Source organism: Bradysia coprophila, chromosome X (assembly GCF_014529535.1).
Source record: "Bradysia coprophila strain Holo2 chromosome X, BU_Bcop_v1, whole genome shotgun sequence".
Classification (NCBI taxonomy): Eukaryota; Metazoa; Arthropoda; class Insecta; order Diptera; family Sciaridae; genus Bradysia; species Bradysia coprophila.
In genome coordinates, this window is record NC_050737.1 from 3,668,907 (window position 1) to 3,685,758 (window position 16,852).

At 35.6% G+C, this 16,852-nt stretch overlaps 2 protein-coding genes across 3 annotated transcripts; one reads left to right on the plus strand and one right to left on the minus strand.

The window, feature by feature from the left end:
- Window positions 1–1,244: 1,244 nt before the first annotated feature.
- LOC119083785 (senecionine N-oxygenase-like) lies at window positions 1,245–3,000 on the minus strand. Of its 2 annotated transcripts, none has more exons than XM_037193591.1 (5): window positions 2,715–2,997; window positions 2,285–2,646; window positions 1,883–2,134; window positions 1,669–1,832; window positions 1,245–1,602 (listed from the first exon to the last, which is right to left on the minus strand). In XM_037193591.1, the coding sequence occupies exons 1-5, from the start codon at window positions 2,909–2,911 to the stop codon at window positions 1,285–1,287; spliced, it is 1,293 nt and encodes a 430-aa protein (XP_037049486.1). In that variant the 5' UTR covers window positions 2,912–2,997; the 3' UTR covers window positions 1,245–1,284. The 2 variants fall into 2 exon arrangements, with proteins under 2 accessions (XP_037049486.1, XP_037049495.1); XM_037193600.1 differs by having other exon boundaries at window positions 1,568–1,602; window positions 1,669–1,804; window positions 2,715–3,000.
- Window positions 3,001–8,668: 5,668 nt separating this feature from the next.
- On the plus strand, window positions 8,669–10,232 carry LOC119083874 (Golgi-associated plant pathogenesis-related protein 1-like). Its single transcript, XM_037193687.1, has 2 exons — window positions 8,669–8,876; window positions 9,862–10,232. The coding sequence occupies exons 1-2, from the start codon at window positions 8,736–8,738 to the stop codon at window positions 10,213–10,215; spliced, it is 495 nt and encodes a 164-aa protein (XP_037049582.1). The 5' UTR covers window positions 8,669–8,735; the 3' UTR covers window positions 10,216–10,232.
- The last annotated feature ends 6,620 nt before the right edge of the window (window positions 10,233–16,852 follow it).

Below are 16,852 nucleotides of genomic sequence, written 5' to 3' on the forward strand. Positions count from 1 at the left end.
TCATTGTACAAAACCGCAAACCCGACCACAAATGAGATAGCTTTGAATTAAAAACGGGATTTTTTTGAGAAAAAGGAGCACTTTATGCAAATTTCGGTAAAGTGCTTGCTTTTCTCAGATCTGGCCAAACGAACATAAGCAATTCCATTTTTTAATCAAAGCTACACACTTCGTGAGGCCATGCATCTTGTTGGGGAGGTCCTGAATTTTAATTAGACGGATTTGCATACAAACACACCTCTCGAGATGACTATCGTCGCCGTGATGGATGGTGTGGTAAATTTTTTGGAACACACAGTAGTGGTGTGTTTTCCGTATCCACTAAACTGGTGCTCCCGACGGCGACACTATTTGGCTGAGATCAGGTTAACATCTTCCTTGAAATAGTTTTTTGTTCAACGAGTGGAGAAAATTTGAAATTCGGCTTCGCTCTAGCCGCTCGAGTTGGAATCTCCTATTTCACAGAGGTGAACACAACGTTTTTAATCAAACAAAAACATCAATTTGCTACTACCATTTTCAGGGAGGGTAGATGAATTTAAACTCATTTCTACCAATGCATAAATACTTAAAAACAACTCCAAATCCGTAAAAACCAAGATGGGCGGGGGCAATACCATATATACCCGAATCACACGTCTGAATGGAATTACCTCCGCTCATATATTTACCTTGGTAAAAACTCACGGAACTCTTCCCGAGCGAGAAAAAAATCACCGAAAACGTATATAAAAGTTCAATGAAACATGGAACAAGGACATGCATTCTATTTTTCCATTAAAAAAAACGCATGAGAAATTCCAGTATTTGAACATGTACTGTCGCATACGTATTTTCAGTATATGAACGCATTGTCACCATATACGTTTGTACACTGATTTCTGGTAGTACTACCACCAATGACATAATAGTGGGATCTCGGTGTGTTTGGGACTAAACCTACCTTGCCCGTTTCTCTTCTATATACTCATTGAAGAGTATAACCTGAAGTGAATCATAACTCGCCGATCCATGAAACAATCGTCTCCTTATCGTCTTTTCCACCTCTTTACACATTCATTCCTGAACCCAATACCACATTTGTCGTCTTAAGAAAGAAAGACGCACAGGGGTTTAGAGGGTCTACGGATTATCTGTGCACGACCTATTGTTCCTTTTTTTCGCTCAAGGAATATTTCAGCTTACTGATCGCAATTTTGTTCAGTAATTCATGTTTTGAAACGCTGTGGTGGTAAAAGGTGATAAATGGAAACTACATTTTATTACTCGGTATATTTATGCTGTCTACTCAACTTTACTCTTGGAAAACGTTTTTTCATCAAGAACCGTATAGCGGTATTTTCGAAAATCAGATGGTTCCTTTCCGACTGTAACAAAATGATCGAGAAATATTGCTGGCAAAACGGCTGGGAGATTCTTGATGTTTGCAGTTTCAGATAGTTGTCGGTAGTAGTCTGCCTGTTCCATTGCAAGACAGTGGGTGCGATGTTTTCGATATCCTTTATTCCAATGAATCTGTGTCTGCATTCGCATGTCACCGATCATTTCCGATTTTGAAGGGAGCTTCTTCTCTGCGGATAGGAATTTCAGAGCGAAGCGAACCTGGACGATGATGTTATTTTTATGCAACGTTAACGATATTTACAAAAAAAAATGTTTTTTTCTTACTTGAAGGTCGAACATTTGTGTGTTACAGGCTGAATATGGTATGCCAATAAATGCCATTGTTGCATATTCAATGTTAAATATTTGCTTGTATAGCGGCTGAACAAAGTTATCGTCAACGTAGATGCCACAATCGGTGCTCAAAAAGGGATAAGAAAATTTGTAGCCTACATTTCAGTTATAGTTATGCCGCCTGTGTTAAATTCAACAAAGTTACCAGTTGCAAAGAAAATGACCTCGAACGACTGGCAAGAGCCATCAATGAATTCTGCTCCATTCGGATAGAATCGTCTAACATTTTCCTGAAGAGTAACGTTATCGGGCAACAACTGCTGGCGTTGTGCGAAAGATTCCTTGCTTTCGCCATTTATTTTATGTTGACTAAATGTAATGCGACTGGCCGTTTTGGATAGATGCAAAACTAAGTCTATACCACTCGGTCCACCGCCGATCACCAGTACGGTCTTACCTGGAAATTTAAAATGACAATCCGGGTAAGATTTTTTCATTCAACTCCGACTGTTTGAATAAGTCTCTGGACTAGCCCTTCTTTCCTGATCTACACCGTCTTCACTTTTATTGAACCTCTTGAAATGTAAAACATGTGGATTGTTCTTACCACAATACGCCTTGGCTGTTCGAAAATTGTGACTGTGCAGTATTTCTCCTTGAAAACTGTCCACTCCATCCAACTGTGGAACTCGCGGTTTAAAATAATGTCCATTACAAACCATTATGGCATCGTAAATTTTTGTTTCGAACGTTCCATTCACCAAATCTTTAACGATTATTTCCCATTTATCATTTTCAATTGGTTTCACACTGATAGTCAAATGCGACAGTTTAATGTGCCTCTTTAAGTCGAATCTATCAGCATAAGAATGAATGAATGCCAGTACGTCACGATGAGGTGGATATGATATTGCATTTTCTGGATATTTATGATCAGGGAATTCCATCACTTGAAACGGTAAATTGGATCTGAATGGGAGACAAAGAAATCTGTGACTTGAGTGAAAATACTCATCCTTACATAATAAGTATGTCACCTGAGCTCTTGATACATGGGTGTATGTATGGCAACACCAAACTTATCCTTGCCAACATCGTCTGTGTAATACCAAATTCCGCCGATTGTATCATTTTGTTCGTATACGGTTACTTGGAATCCTTGCTGTAGACAGTGCTTTGCTGCACACAGTCCCGACGTGCCGGCACCAATTACAGCAACATTTGAAACAGACATTCGGCTAAAACTTAATTCAATTTAACTTTGTCTACCAACAGAACTTCGTCTACGCATTGTTTCTCACATACTGTGTACACAAATCTAACTTAAAGTGGAGCAGAAATAATATTGTCTGAACACACCACAAAAAATTTGTGTGCTACTGTCGAGGCTATGCTATGCAGCTTACCTGTGCATCTAAGTAAATTTCTTGATTACGATTACAACTCATAAAAGTAAAAAGAAATGGTTCGCTGAATAGAGAGAAGGTGTATCTAAGTCTTGTCGTGCATCCCTTCCTCATCAAATTTTTAAATTAATGAACCATTGAACGACATAATCCATAACTTATAATGGCACTGAATTGGGATCAGAGGCAAACCCAGATCTGAAAGAACCTTGACTATGAACGGTATTAGTCCTCCACAGGGATTTCGTGTAGGAGAAAAGTCTACGTATTTACTGTTGTCTTATCCTCCATATCATCAATAAAGAGTCGAAGAACCTGATTCAATCAATTTTTACTTGACCTAAAACCTGACAAGTTAACCTGAAAATTTTTCTAAAAAATTCAGAGTTTACCTGATCTAACAGGTTCAGGTCAGATCTGAGTTGTTTTCTAAAATTATCTGACATGAAATTCAAGGCAATACTGATTTTTGACCGAAGCTCTGAAGCTTCAGACATCAACATAAATTGTTATTTGCTTCTGAAAATCCTAAACCTTACAGCTCATTAATAAAAATTTCGTTTAAAATTTCTTTCAGTGTAATAATTTCCAAAATGTAGACAAACACTGACTGATAAGAAAGACCCATTCACGAAATAAAGAGAATTTTTGTTTGAATTCTTTTGTCTAAATAAACGCAGCCCAATCTTCCATAAATTGATTTAGTTATCGTTACATTGCTACTGGTACTACTGTGTATGTTGATATGAACGTTTACATTTTGATATCTAACGCTAAATCTTAGAGGGCTAATCAAAATTTCAAACACAAAATTGCATCACACATTGCAATTAGCACAGTGGACGTCAGTGGTATTTGGGTAGAAAGAGAAATTTGATTTAGCTGATTAAGAGGGCAGACTAGGTGTGAAGTAGGCTATATATTGAAAAATTGGTTTTAAAATTAATGTAGACCATTTAATGAAAATCTGTTCCAGCAATTAGATGAGCAATATGTTTATCTATCTCTAAAAAATGAAAAACGATTTACAATAAGCAACAGTTGGAAGAAAACCGATTTCCAAAAAAATATTGCATAGCCTAACTTTAAGCGACGTTCATATTTTGGAAATCGGTTTTCTTCCAACTGTTGCTTATTGTAAATCGTTTTTCATTTTTTAGAGATAGATAAACATATTGCTCATCTAATTGCTGGAACAGATTTTCATTAAATGGTCTACATTAATTTTAAAACCAATTTTTCAATATATAGCCTACTTCACACCTAGTCTGCCCTCTTAAGAGGCAACCTCATTCGTGGTCGTACACTTTTGAAAAAATAATCTGTCGGAAAGATATCATCAAAAATGAAATATGAAGCACACAAATGTAGGCTACAATTTTAGCTAAGTACAGGTGCCTCTTAAGAGGCACCGATACTTTGCCGAAAAGCATACATTAGGGCGATTTTTAAATATTGGATTTTAGTTTATTTTTGAAGATATCTTTCCACCAGAATCCTTTTTCAAAAATGTACGACCGCAATTCCGACCACATATGTGTTAGCTTTCAACAGAAAATAGATTTGGTTGTAGCAATATGACCAGCTCAGAGAACAATGAGCAGTTTATGAAAATTTCATTAAACTGCTCACTTTTCTCAGAGCTGGTCAAACGACTACAACCAAAACTAATTTTTATTTAAAGTTAACCCATTCGTGGTCGGAATTGCGGTCGTACATTTTTCAAAAAGGAATCTGATGAAAAGATATTAACAAAAATGAAATACGAAACACGCAAATGTAGGCTTCAATTTTAGCTTAGTGCCGGTGCCTCTTAAGTCATTATTATTTTTTAACATTCCTGAAAAAAGGCGCATTAGTAAACAAAATAACATTTCAGCGGATGACTCAGTTACAGTGAACGACATCTCAAATGTCTCACTGTCAAATTTTTCTGATAATTTTATTGTGTCATTGCAAATTCACAATGACATTCTCTGAAAAAAATGACAGTGAAACATTTGAGATGTCGTTCACTGTAATTTAGTACAATTTTAAAAAATAAGAGTTTTTACATTTTCGTTTTATGTAGGATCTGATATTGCTAATGCCACACATTTTGACAGTTATGAATGAAATTTGTGAAATTTGCACCTGTATACTGTAAGAACCAAAAAACCATTCAATATCAAGACTATTGAAACCAAAGCACCTAGCAGGGTAATAGAGGTTTTTACACGTCAAATAGAGTAGTTTTTTGATATGACATTGAATTGACATTATGAAAAAAAAGGTATGGAAATATTCGCATACTTCGATTAAAGTACTACTTTATTTTTTTCTATTACCCTGCTAGGTGCTTTGTTGAAACTTATAGGTCTAGAGATTATATACAGTGGACAACAAATTTTACAAACTTATCCTTGAATCTACTTCGAATTTATCCTAAATCTGTTTTACTCTTGACAATTCATGCGATAAGAACTTTCTCAAATTATGGAAATCACATGTCCACAGCGCCTCATGTTTCTAATAATTTTTTTTTGTCCGAAATATAATTTAGTCTAAACATTGCATTATGACGATAGCCTATCTTCACTTGAAAGTATATTAGATATTTTGGCCCGCTTATAGGCGATATAGTTGTAACTTTTCTCTTGATACAGCGCTTGTATACTTGTACATTATATCTTATAGGCATCACATCACAAGTACTTAGGGACAACATTAGCTATGCATTGAAGTCACAGCTTTGAACTAGTTACTTTATTTTGCCAAAAACGAGTGTAATTTGACGATTGTTTTAATTAGACGATATAAGAAACAATTTGCTAGATTTGTTCAGGGCTGCCGTGCTATCGCCATTGAATCACGATTGGGTTGCATTTGTGGATAAGGACATCTACAATGTTTGTTTGGGTGAAAATGACTGAAAACTGAATTGAAATTTGAAAATAAAATTTGCTTTTGCTCATGTGTCTGACGGTGTGATCGAACTGGGACCACCTCTAGATCGGATTGATTTTTGAATTCGACTAAAATTCAGAAGAATTATGTGAAATCGTTCCTTACCGAAATCAGACACGTCTTCTGGCGGATGTGTGTGCCTAGATAGGTATCGGTCCCTAGAAAACATTGTTTTAAATTCATTGACGCTTGTGTGGCCAGTTTGAGGCGATCGAAAACCGAAAACATACACTTTTCTTAGGTAAATTTCTCATAGGCCACGAAACGTACAAGGTGGTGGGGGGTGTCATTAGAAAGGTAGTTGAAATTATGGGTAAAAATATGATAATTTCGGCGAAATTCTAACGATTCCCGTGTATCCGAAAAGCAGCAAAAACACGAAAAAACTAATTTCTACTGGTCTAAGCTTTCCAATGATATGATTTTCGAGGTCACTTGTATCTAAAACAATGCCAAATCATCATCAAATTCATCAAAAATTGTATGTGCACGAAATTTTTATTAGTAGCGAAATTTACATTCCAAACACTACCCATGCATTTTTGGTATCATTGAAAAGCTAAGACCAGTAGTAATTAGGGAAAATAGTTTTTTTTTCGTGTTGCCTTTCGGATGCACGGGATTTCGGTAAAAAACCAAACGGCGTTAACGAGACACTCACTACGTGAACTCAAAATTACCTTAGTCATTATTGACAGTTGCAGTGAAATTTTTTTATTTTAATCTTTGAGTCTATCGTTGACCGAAATTTTTGGGATTAATTTTGAAAGAAAAAGCAACATATTATTTGAGAGTTTGCCATTTATTTATTTATCGTATGGTATGAGCTCAGTTACATGTTTACAAGTGAAGTCAATAAATTATAAATTACAAAATCACAGACATAAAAAAAAAGAAAATGAGAAGAAAAATATCACGAGTTCAAATCACAGTCTATTCGTTTTATAGGTCCAGCGAACCGAGCCAGTCTAATGCACTTGTAGTCAGTGAGGAAATGGTTCCGGTTTCGCCGTGGTATTTGAGAATGGGGCAGTCGTGCAGTATATGCATCATAGTTTGTCGTTCGCTTCCGCATTGGCAGCTAGGGCTGTCGGTCATTTTCCATTTGAAAAGCAAATCGAAGAGTTTGCCAAATGTCATATGAGTGATAAGCCAACTTATAAATCTGAAATTATAAGTCAAGTAGTCATAAGTCATAAGTTAAAGTTGGCATAGAAGGTAAGTCGAAAGTTTTAGAGATGTGAGCATGGTGGACCATGTAGAGTAACCCACAGTCGATTCAGTAATCTCAAAAATATCTATCAAAATTCTTGTCCTAAATTTGTTTTCGTCATTCTTCATTGCTTGAGATCAAGAGCTGAGCCCATATGCAAGACAACACTGCAATACAACCGAAAAAGTTATAATCCTGACTCTGTTCCAATATGTAGCTTCTTTTCTTCTTCTACATCTCGCAAACTCTTCAGAGGTCAGGAACTTCAGGATTTTGACAGACATTTCATGTTTTTTTCGGATCTATTTTTCTATTTTTGTGGGATATTGAATCGACTTCAGGTTGGTTCCTAACGATTCTTTACTATGCATAGTCTCTCGGAGTTTCGACATTTAAACTTTTGACCCCATAATTTTTATAGTACAAGTGTTGACATATGACGTATATCTGGATGACTTACAACTTGTAAATTCGGATTTATAAGTTGGCTCTCTATTGTACATACTGAAGCCCATTGTACCGTCATTACATACAGAGGAGAATTCATTTCAATGTGCTTACGTCCATAAACACATTCATCAAAAAGAAAAAGTTGACCCCAAACGACTCCAGTTAATTAAAGAATAAACCTAAAGCAACCTGAATATCGTTAACCAGGTCGAACGGGTATTGCCATTGTCACTGAGACATTTCTGTAACATTTCCACCCAACCAGCAACACAACATCAAAGGAGTTCCGTTGAATGGGCGAAATTCTTCTTCGACCCAAAAAAGGGAATAGTTCTCAGGCCAATCAATCAGGTTTCAGAATAAAACCTTAGATTGTCCTGAAACCTGATCCAGGTCAACCTGATCAACAATTTTCAGGTTCTGCGTTATTTCACATCACAGTGAAAAAGAAAACTGCGGTGGTGGTGCAAATTGTTTCTTATTACAAGGATTCATGATCATTATTTATGTCTGATGCCAGAATGATGTTTTTAAGTTATTACTTAAATCCTATAGCACCCTATCCAACCAGACTATTTTTTTTCATCTAACGCAGTTCTCTAATAATAAAAACTCTAAAAACAGCATCCAGACGATGAATTTTCTAAATATTTATATTGAACAAATGTTTCTTTTCACCCGTCTGTTTGCCAAAATATGACGAACAAGAAGGTAAATCTGCAAATGTATTCTTACGCACAGCTTATCGATTAATTGTTGTTTTGATGATTCGAAAGCAATTGCTGCTTTGATTACCAATTCAATTGGAAGAATTCTAATTATTTTTTTTAACTTGACATCATTCGCTCTTAATGTGAAATGAATTATGCATAAATTTCGTTGATATGTTGGGATGTAGATAGCAATAACAAATTACCAATTTTAATCAAAATAAATAATAAAGAAAATTTTGTCGTTATAAATACGATTTCCGTCGAGTTTCACTTATTATTGTGTTTTTGATCTCTTTCGATCGACGTACCAGAAAATTAACCTGTGCAGTCATGAGACATATACTTATTATCACGGTAGTTATTTGTGCGGTATCTAATTTTGCATTCGCTGACTTCAGAAGTGATGCACTGAATTTGCATAATAAGTACCGTGCTGAACATCATGCGCCGCCGTTGAAACTCAAAGATGAGGTGAGCTTTATTTAAAATGACCTACAGGGTCAATAAAGTGAAAAGTCTATGAAATTTTGTTTTATATTTTGAATGAAAAAAATTCTTTGTTTCGATATTGTTCAAAATCCTTTATTTTTCGCTAAATATTCCCTCAATGTAAGGCCGCAATGTTTAGAGGAAAATAGAGAAGTTTGAGCTATACTTTTTTTAAATGGAAAGTCTAAGTTCCGAGTGAAAGAATATTTTTAATTGACCTTTAATTAGCTTCAGTGGTTATTAACATTCATAAACTTCACTGAAAAATTCTGCATTGTCAATTGTATGTTAGTGGGAGGGTCTGCCGCTCAAAATAATTTTCATAAAGACGGTTTCAAATTTACTCCTAATCTTTTGGGATGTGATATTTTGCACTTGAAACACTTAATTGACTGGGAAATCAAATATTTTGAAATTTTCATTTCTAAGCATAATGAAAAACCAAACTGTGAAAGTTCTTTGGTTTGTCTTTCATTGCGTTATATTTCTTAATCGGATAACTTGAAAATATAACTAACAAATGGGCGCGAAATCACAGCACAATTACGGTATGTGGTACGTTTTGATTTAATCTTCGACTAAACCGGGCCAATAAAACACTTTTCTTTAAAATGTGCTAATTACTTTATTTAACCTACCACGGTTTCACCACGGTTCGGTTCCTGTTCAATGAAAGGTTCAATGGTTTATTTTGTCCACACGCATATTGTAGAGAGGTTTTTTTTACACTTGAACTGCAAGAGTTTTGTAGCCTCTGGGAATTTATTTCAACACAGAATATGTGTCTAAATGCATAAGTTATGATTGCCGAGGAGTACGCAGTTCTTGAATTTAATTAATCCCAAACGATTTAGTCCGAGAAGTGTCTGATCCCTCCATTTATTACTCTACTTTGTTATACCTGATCTTTACAATTAAATTACTCACAAAAAATGTCAGAAATTTTAAAAATTTCTTTTAATTTCAGTTGAACAAATACGCTCAAAAACACGCACAAAAAATGTCATCCGGTAAAAATAAGTTTAAGCACAGCTACGGAAAATACGGTGAAAATATTTACATGGACCCCAACACCAAAATTACCGATAGTCAAGCCGCAATCGATGCAACCAATAAATGGTACGATGAGAAATCCCAGTACAGTTACAGATCCGCTAGGTTTGGACTCAAAACAGGACATTTTACTCAAGTTATCTGGACTGATACAAAGTATTTGGGCGTTGGTGTAGCACGATCTGAATATGGTGTGTTCGTGTGTGCAAATTACGATCCCCGAGGAAACGTCGCTAGTCAATTCCTTAAAAATGTATTGGCACCATAAGAAACTCAACCGACTTCTGCCTTCGAAAATTTTATACAATTGACCTGTACGATGAACTAAATAAAGGAAACAAGCAATTAGACTCTAGCTTCGTTTCATTTTCCATTCAGATTATTTTACAATGGTGCTGTTGCTGCCAGAATCTATTTCGGGAAAGGCGCTAGATGTGGTTCAGGTTCAAGTTCAGATCGACCTGACTTAGTTCCACATTGCCTAAATTCAGTCTTGGCCTGAACCCGAATTCAAGATTTCTGATTCAGAACGTGTACGTACGCTAGACCGAAATTAACCTCGTCAGGTTTCACAAACCGCCATGTCTGAACGTGAAGCTAGGTAAACGATTTGAAATGCCAAACGTTGATCAACACAGAAGATTGACGATTGGTTCAGTTGGTATTATGTTGCAGTCGACAAAACACAATTTGATCAGCAATTCAATTCTCGCATTTACAGCACCAGGGACTGGACCATTGGCAATATTGTACAGTATCCCAAAAAACATTTTTTTTCATTTATTTTTCGATCATTTTAAAGTCATCTTTAGTCATTTTAAAGTTTCTGTCTGTAAATTATAACATTTCTGGTCGTTAAAAAAGATCATTTTATTCTGTTGCTTATAAATTTTGGGTATTTATTGTGCGAATTAAATAGCCCCGTTCATCACTTTTCATTCATACCAACACGGAGCCACCACTACCCAATGAAATTTCGATTTAAGCATCCTAACCACGATGTGCCTTAACTGGTTTAATAGAAGTACAGCATGAATTTTTGTTGCATAACTCAATAACGGGAGTACCACTGACTATAGAAATGGAATTATTAGAGAACTTTAGCAAATCACACAATAATGACAAAACCAATAATTTCCAACAATAACGAAAACGATATTGACACGGAAAAATTTTATCATTGTGAATGGGGCGAGATGGGTAGATGTGTTCACAAATCATGGTGTGTTATGTGGTGGCAGAATTCAAAATACTTCTGAAGTACTTTAACAGAAATTAAATTGAAGTAGAAAAATATAATTTGTGCACCGGACAACTTTCTTAAAAGCAGATATTCAGCTTTAAAATATTTATCTACCTAGGTGAAATAATAGCAGTGAAAAAGTGCTATTATTTCGTCTGGGATGAATGTACACATGGTTTGAAAGGTCTTTGCCAGTAGACCTCAAAACAGGTATCAGACAGTCTCGAGTTCTTGGTTGAAGATATCCGAAGATGGAAAAAGGGTGTTTTTCAACCTGATTTTTTGGCGACTATGAACGATCGTTCCAGGTGAGAGTGGGCTCATTAGAAAGCTGAGTTCGAGTACCCTCGGGGCATGCCTAGTTTGATTAGATTCATTGATAGATGTTGGAAAAAATGTACAACAAAAATTTTCAAAATCTGTGTGAACTTTTGACACTTTTGAGACAAATATAAAATCGCATCCTCTGATTGGTTGCACAATTTTTGACTCTCAATAATAATTGTCTTACAACTAGAAATTTTGAGTCAACTGACAAAATTTAGAATTTTTTTCTACAACGTGATTTGAATGGTAGAGGGAGTTACCCGATATTTTTTTTTTCTGAAAAGCAGGGAATGAATTTCAAAATGTGTTTCGGGTGAGCATGTGCTCCACGTGCTGTTTGTGAGGTTATGGTCACCACAGCACAGCTTGTTCTCTAAATTGCGTCGTCAAAAGGCAAGCTAATTTTTCCATCTCATTTCCACTAGCTTCAGAATATTCTAGTCTACAGATTTCAATAAAACTATGTATGTTCAGAGACACACGTTGTAGACAAAAATTTTAAATTAAATAAACAATCAATGATCTGACGATTCTGTCAACACATTTATACACGATATAGTGGATATACTCGAATATACTCAAATATACTGGATTGCTGGAGCTATACTGGATTACTGGTTTCTACCTCAACAGGAAAGTGATTTTCTCAGCACACGTTCTTAATCTGAAGACTGGTGCTGATAAAATCGACTCTGCCTGCCTTATATTTTCTATATTATTCTTTTTGTTTTCCAAAAATTCCCATTGATTAAACCGATAGGCTAAATCAGCGATTTTATTTCACAAGGATTCAATTTTACATTTATAAGTTCTCCCAAGTTGGAAGTGCTAATTCAAAGTAAATCCTTGACAACTTGTGAAGACTAAAACTAGAATTTATTCATAAAAATTCGAAATTCACTTATTGTTAACGCTGGTCTATCGAGAGATTCATATAAATTTGTCACTTTCACATGAAACGCTTATATCTGTGTGACTTGTGTAGTACCTCTGTGTAAGAAGTTTGAATTCTGCCACCACATAACACACCATGATTTGTGAACATATTTACCCATCCCGCCTCATTCACAATGATAAAATTTTTCCGTGTCAATATCGTTTTCGTTATTGTTGGAAATTATTGGTTTTGTCATTATTGTGTGATTTGCTAAAGTTCTCTATTAAGAAACTTTTAGTTGGGCCATATTTGTGAGAGTTGCGAAAACGAAACTTTTTTTTTAACTGAAAAAATTCATTTTTCTCCTCAAATTTTTATTTAACGCTCTAAACTGTGAAACAACACCAAAATCATTTAAAATAAAAGGGAACACTTTCAATTTGTAGTGATTCGGTGTTGAAGTCATGCTATTCGAACGTTCAGCGAAGTCGATAATATTTGTGTGCCTGGGTCAGCCGCACCGTGTAAGTGAAAACTTGACCAAACATTTAGGCGAAAACTACGATGGTTATTGTGTTTTCCGGTAAAACCAAAAATTATCGGAACGAATCGCTGGACCATTATATAGCAATTACACAATTAAAATAGTATTTTTTGTTATAAGTGATGAAGTGCTTCTCCTATCGTTAGGACAAGCTTACACTACGTGTCCTGAAAAATTCCACTTTCATCTCGAGTTACAAACGTTTTTTGCGCCATATTGATCATTATGAGACGTAACACAACAACAATAACAAAGAAATCAATCGACGAACAATTTCACTTTTTGCATCTGCTCTGCGAAAACTGAACTTTTGGGTGGCGATCGAATGGTCTTTTTTCCTCTGTCTTTCTATATTTTACTTTTCGCCACTAGTATATATGCTTTTTGTCACTTCGCTCGTTTGATAACATCACATGATGTGTTACACGTGTTGTAATTAGATCTTTTCAGCACAATTTTTGGAAAACTTGGGTCTAGTGCTGAAAAAATCAACATTACAACGCTTGTAACACAACATACTATTTTCAAACGCACATATGTCGCTATATAAGCAGTACTTTGAATCAAAGTCTTTGACGAAAGTGACAGTGACGAAAAACGTCGAATTATGATCCTAAGGCACAAAAATAATTGTTGCCAGCGCGGCGCGTGCTTCACTGATAAATAATTTGTTGTATCTCACTGATGACCTGGAAAATTTCTCAGTCTTCTTTGATGTCATTATTTTCTCGATTATTTTCGATGCTGTGTTGGAAGCGGCAAGTATCGTCAATTCAGTCAGGCAGATCATGAAGTATTTAATCACCTATCTTATGGCAGCTCTATTGCTCTCAGCTATATCAGTTGATACGGTAATGGATATGAAGTCGAAACATTCAGTTCAATACAAAAAAATTGTTTGTGTAGGAGATGCTGGTGGTTTTGAAACATTGCAGCAATGTTTTTAATGAGAAATATGTTTCCAAATTATTGACACCACGAAAGCCAATCAATCGTACTACATCACTCACATCAACGGATATATTTTTAAAGCCTGGCGTCGTATTGGACAAACCACTTTACGTAATTATTTTTATCTAATTCAAAATGCCTATCGCTGAAGAAATCGTTTACCGTTATAGATGCGTATTGAAACGTTCAAGAAATTCGCCACTCAATACAAGCCAACCATAATTGATTATACAGTTGAAGTATGCCAAACTTTAAATTTGAAAACGCATCCGTTGTACAATTTCTTTATCGATAAGACGAATGTGTCTGAGATCAACTATTTGCACCCGTGTCCTTTTGAGGTTTTACTGTGCTTTCATGACCTCATTGAGGGTTGAATTCAATAAAAAAAAAACAATTTCTTTGTCCAGGGTCATCTATACATGACACCGTACTACACAAGCTACGGACACATGCCACCCTTATTTCCAACTGGTGCATGGCGTGTCGAAATAACAGTGTTACAAGGAAAAGTCAAAGTTTTTACGTTGTACAATTACTACGAAGTCACATCGAATGGAATTGAAGACTTCTAGGATACAGCTTCGCTTCAAACAAATTAGTTATTTATCTACCAAAGTAGGTATGAAGGTATATTTTCGCACTAGATGTCGATGTCGATAAGTCGTCGTGTGCGAAAAAAAACTGGCATACCTACCGTGGTAGATACAACGTTTTTCGCAATTTTCTGGACCTTTCCAATGCAAAACATGTCCTACATTTTGTACCAAAATTCTCGCATAGAGGTAGACTACCTAGAGGAATTATGACTCCAAATTCATTTAAAAATTATATCACATACACCACTAAAACGAAAACGTCAACTTTAGCATTCTTTTGACATTTTGAGTCCCTTTACTTTTGACATTTTGAGTCCTTTTTACTGTCTGTACACGAAGCTGTCACACACATTTAAATATATGATTTTTCATTTTAATTTGTCAGTTTGTTCTATTGAGAGGGCCCTTGAATTCACGTGTATCCAGAATAGTTATTTTTTTGTATCAAGTCAGGAAAAGACGAAAAGACGCACAGGACAACTGAAATAGACAAAACACATCAATTTACTTGAACATATACACACTTCGCATTCACCATATTAAATTTGATCAATCGTATAGTCATGGAAAAATGCATGTATTCCAATGACGCACAATAAATCGTAAATAATAGTAGGTTACAGTGCACCCTGCGAAAATGATTCATTACATGGGGGAACAATTTTGAGATACGAGCAACTCACAAGTGTGTGTTTAAGCGCCAAGGTTTGAAAACTGTTATTTTGACAAGGGTAGAGTTTGCATATCCGAGCCGAAGGCGAGGTATGTAACTACCCGCGTCAAAATAACAGTTTTCAAATCGAGGCGCTTAAACATACACGCGTGAGTTGCGAGTTTCAAAATTGTTCCACCATGTAATGAATCATTGCAGCAGGGTGCACTGTATTCTATTTTATTGCTTGCCCATGCGAAAATTGATTCTTACATATCAATTTCTATAAATAGCAACAAAAGCTGATTTAAATACAACTATCTCCGTAGACAAAATCAACAAAACAAATAGAAATTTTTTCGGCACTATAAAACCAGTACACAGCTGGGTGCCATATTGTCATTGAATTGTTATTCCGTTCCATGATAATACATTCTAAGCAATGATTTTGTTGTTTTTGTTATTTAGACGAAAAATTTTGCAGTGAAGTGAAATGAATTGTATCTAAAATTAATCAATGTGTGAAGTGTTTTCGAATTGAAGTGAAAAATACGCAACTAAAAGTGCTCGCCATGTGTGTTCATAACAAACATTGAAATTTTTGCTAGAACAAATATGGCTGACGCTTTCAGTTTTGTGATTTTTCTTTTTAAGAATTGAAATTCTTTTGCCACACTGAACTCTCGCCACTGCAAAATAATTGTCCAAAAACACAAAACATCAATAATTATTCCCGTTTTCATGTTAGAGAGCATAAAATATTTCAGATGACGCATTCACCTTCATATGGCTGCACCCCACGAAAACTGATTTTACATGAATGACTCGAGCACCCCGCGAAAATAGAGATTTCCTGACGAAAGTGTCACGCAAATATCCCTCATGTAATCGACCATTTTCGCAGGGGCCAAATTGATATGTAAGAATCAATTTTCGCATGGGGCAAGCAATAATAGTACATTACTATGCAAGGGAAGTAAAGTGATATCTCGTATCCAGATGAGAAAAAGTATCCGAGGGCGGCAGCCCGAGGTACTTTTACTCATCGTGATACGAGATATCACTTTATTTTCCGTGTGTAGTACGACGTTTTACTATGCGAGTGATGTAAAGGTTATTGCCTATACATGTAATAGCCTTGTGACATGCACCAGCATAGTAAATGAATTTTCCTTTACTAGTGAGGGAAAATGGACTTTCCCTCCTTCGTAAAGGAAAACGTTATATTACACTCGGGAAATAATTTGATATTTCGTATCACGATGAGTAAAAGTACCTTACTTAAGCCCACCCTCGCCTCGGACACTCTTACTCATCTGGATACGAAATATCAAAATCCTTCCCTTGTATAGTAATATACTATTATTGCCCATCTACCCGGAATATTGTTGTTTCATGTGCATTTCCCACCCGCGGAAAGCGGTCGTTACATGTGGGAACTTTTTTATTACATCACAAGTGAAGGAAAATTCATATGGAAATTCATTACATACCAGGAGATTTTCATTACTTATCAGCAAAAATGTATCACATGAATAGGTATTTATAGCACTGAAATCGAAAGTGACTGCCTATAGCCATAATTTCAATTTTTTCAACTTCGACGAAGTCTCTGCTTTGCGTTCGAAAAAGTTTTGGTGTCGGGGTTCGAATTCTTGTCAATGTAAGGTTTTTGTTTATAAAAATTCATTCTTCGTTGTAGGTAATAGGAT

Coding starts and splice junctions, on each gene's coding strand:
- LOC119083785 (XM_037193591.1), bottom strand. CDS start 2,911: ATGTCTGTTTCAAATGTTGCTGTAATTGGTGCCGGCACGTCGGGACTG. Junction 2,135..2,284: donor AACAGCCAAGGCGTATTGTG/GTAAGAACAATC, acceptor TTAAATTTCCAG/GTAAGACCGTACTGGTGATC. Junction 1,603..1,668: donor CACAAATGTTCGACCTTCAA/GTAAGAAAAAAA, acceptor ATCATCGTCCAG/GTTCGCTTCGCTCTGAAATT.
- LOC119083874 (XM_037193687.1), top strand. CDS start 8,736: ATGAGACATATACTTATTATCACGGTAGTTATTTGTGCGGTATCTAAT. Junction 8,877..9,861: donor CGTTGAAACTCAAAGATGAG/GTGAGCTTTATT, acceptor TTTTAATTTCAG/TTGAACAAATACGCTCAAAA.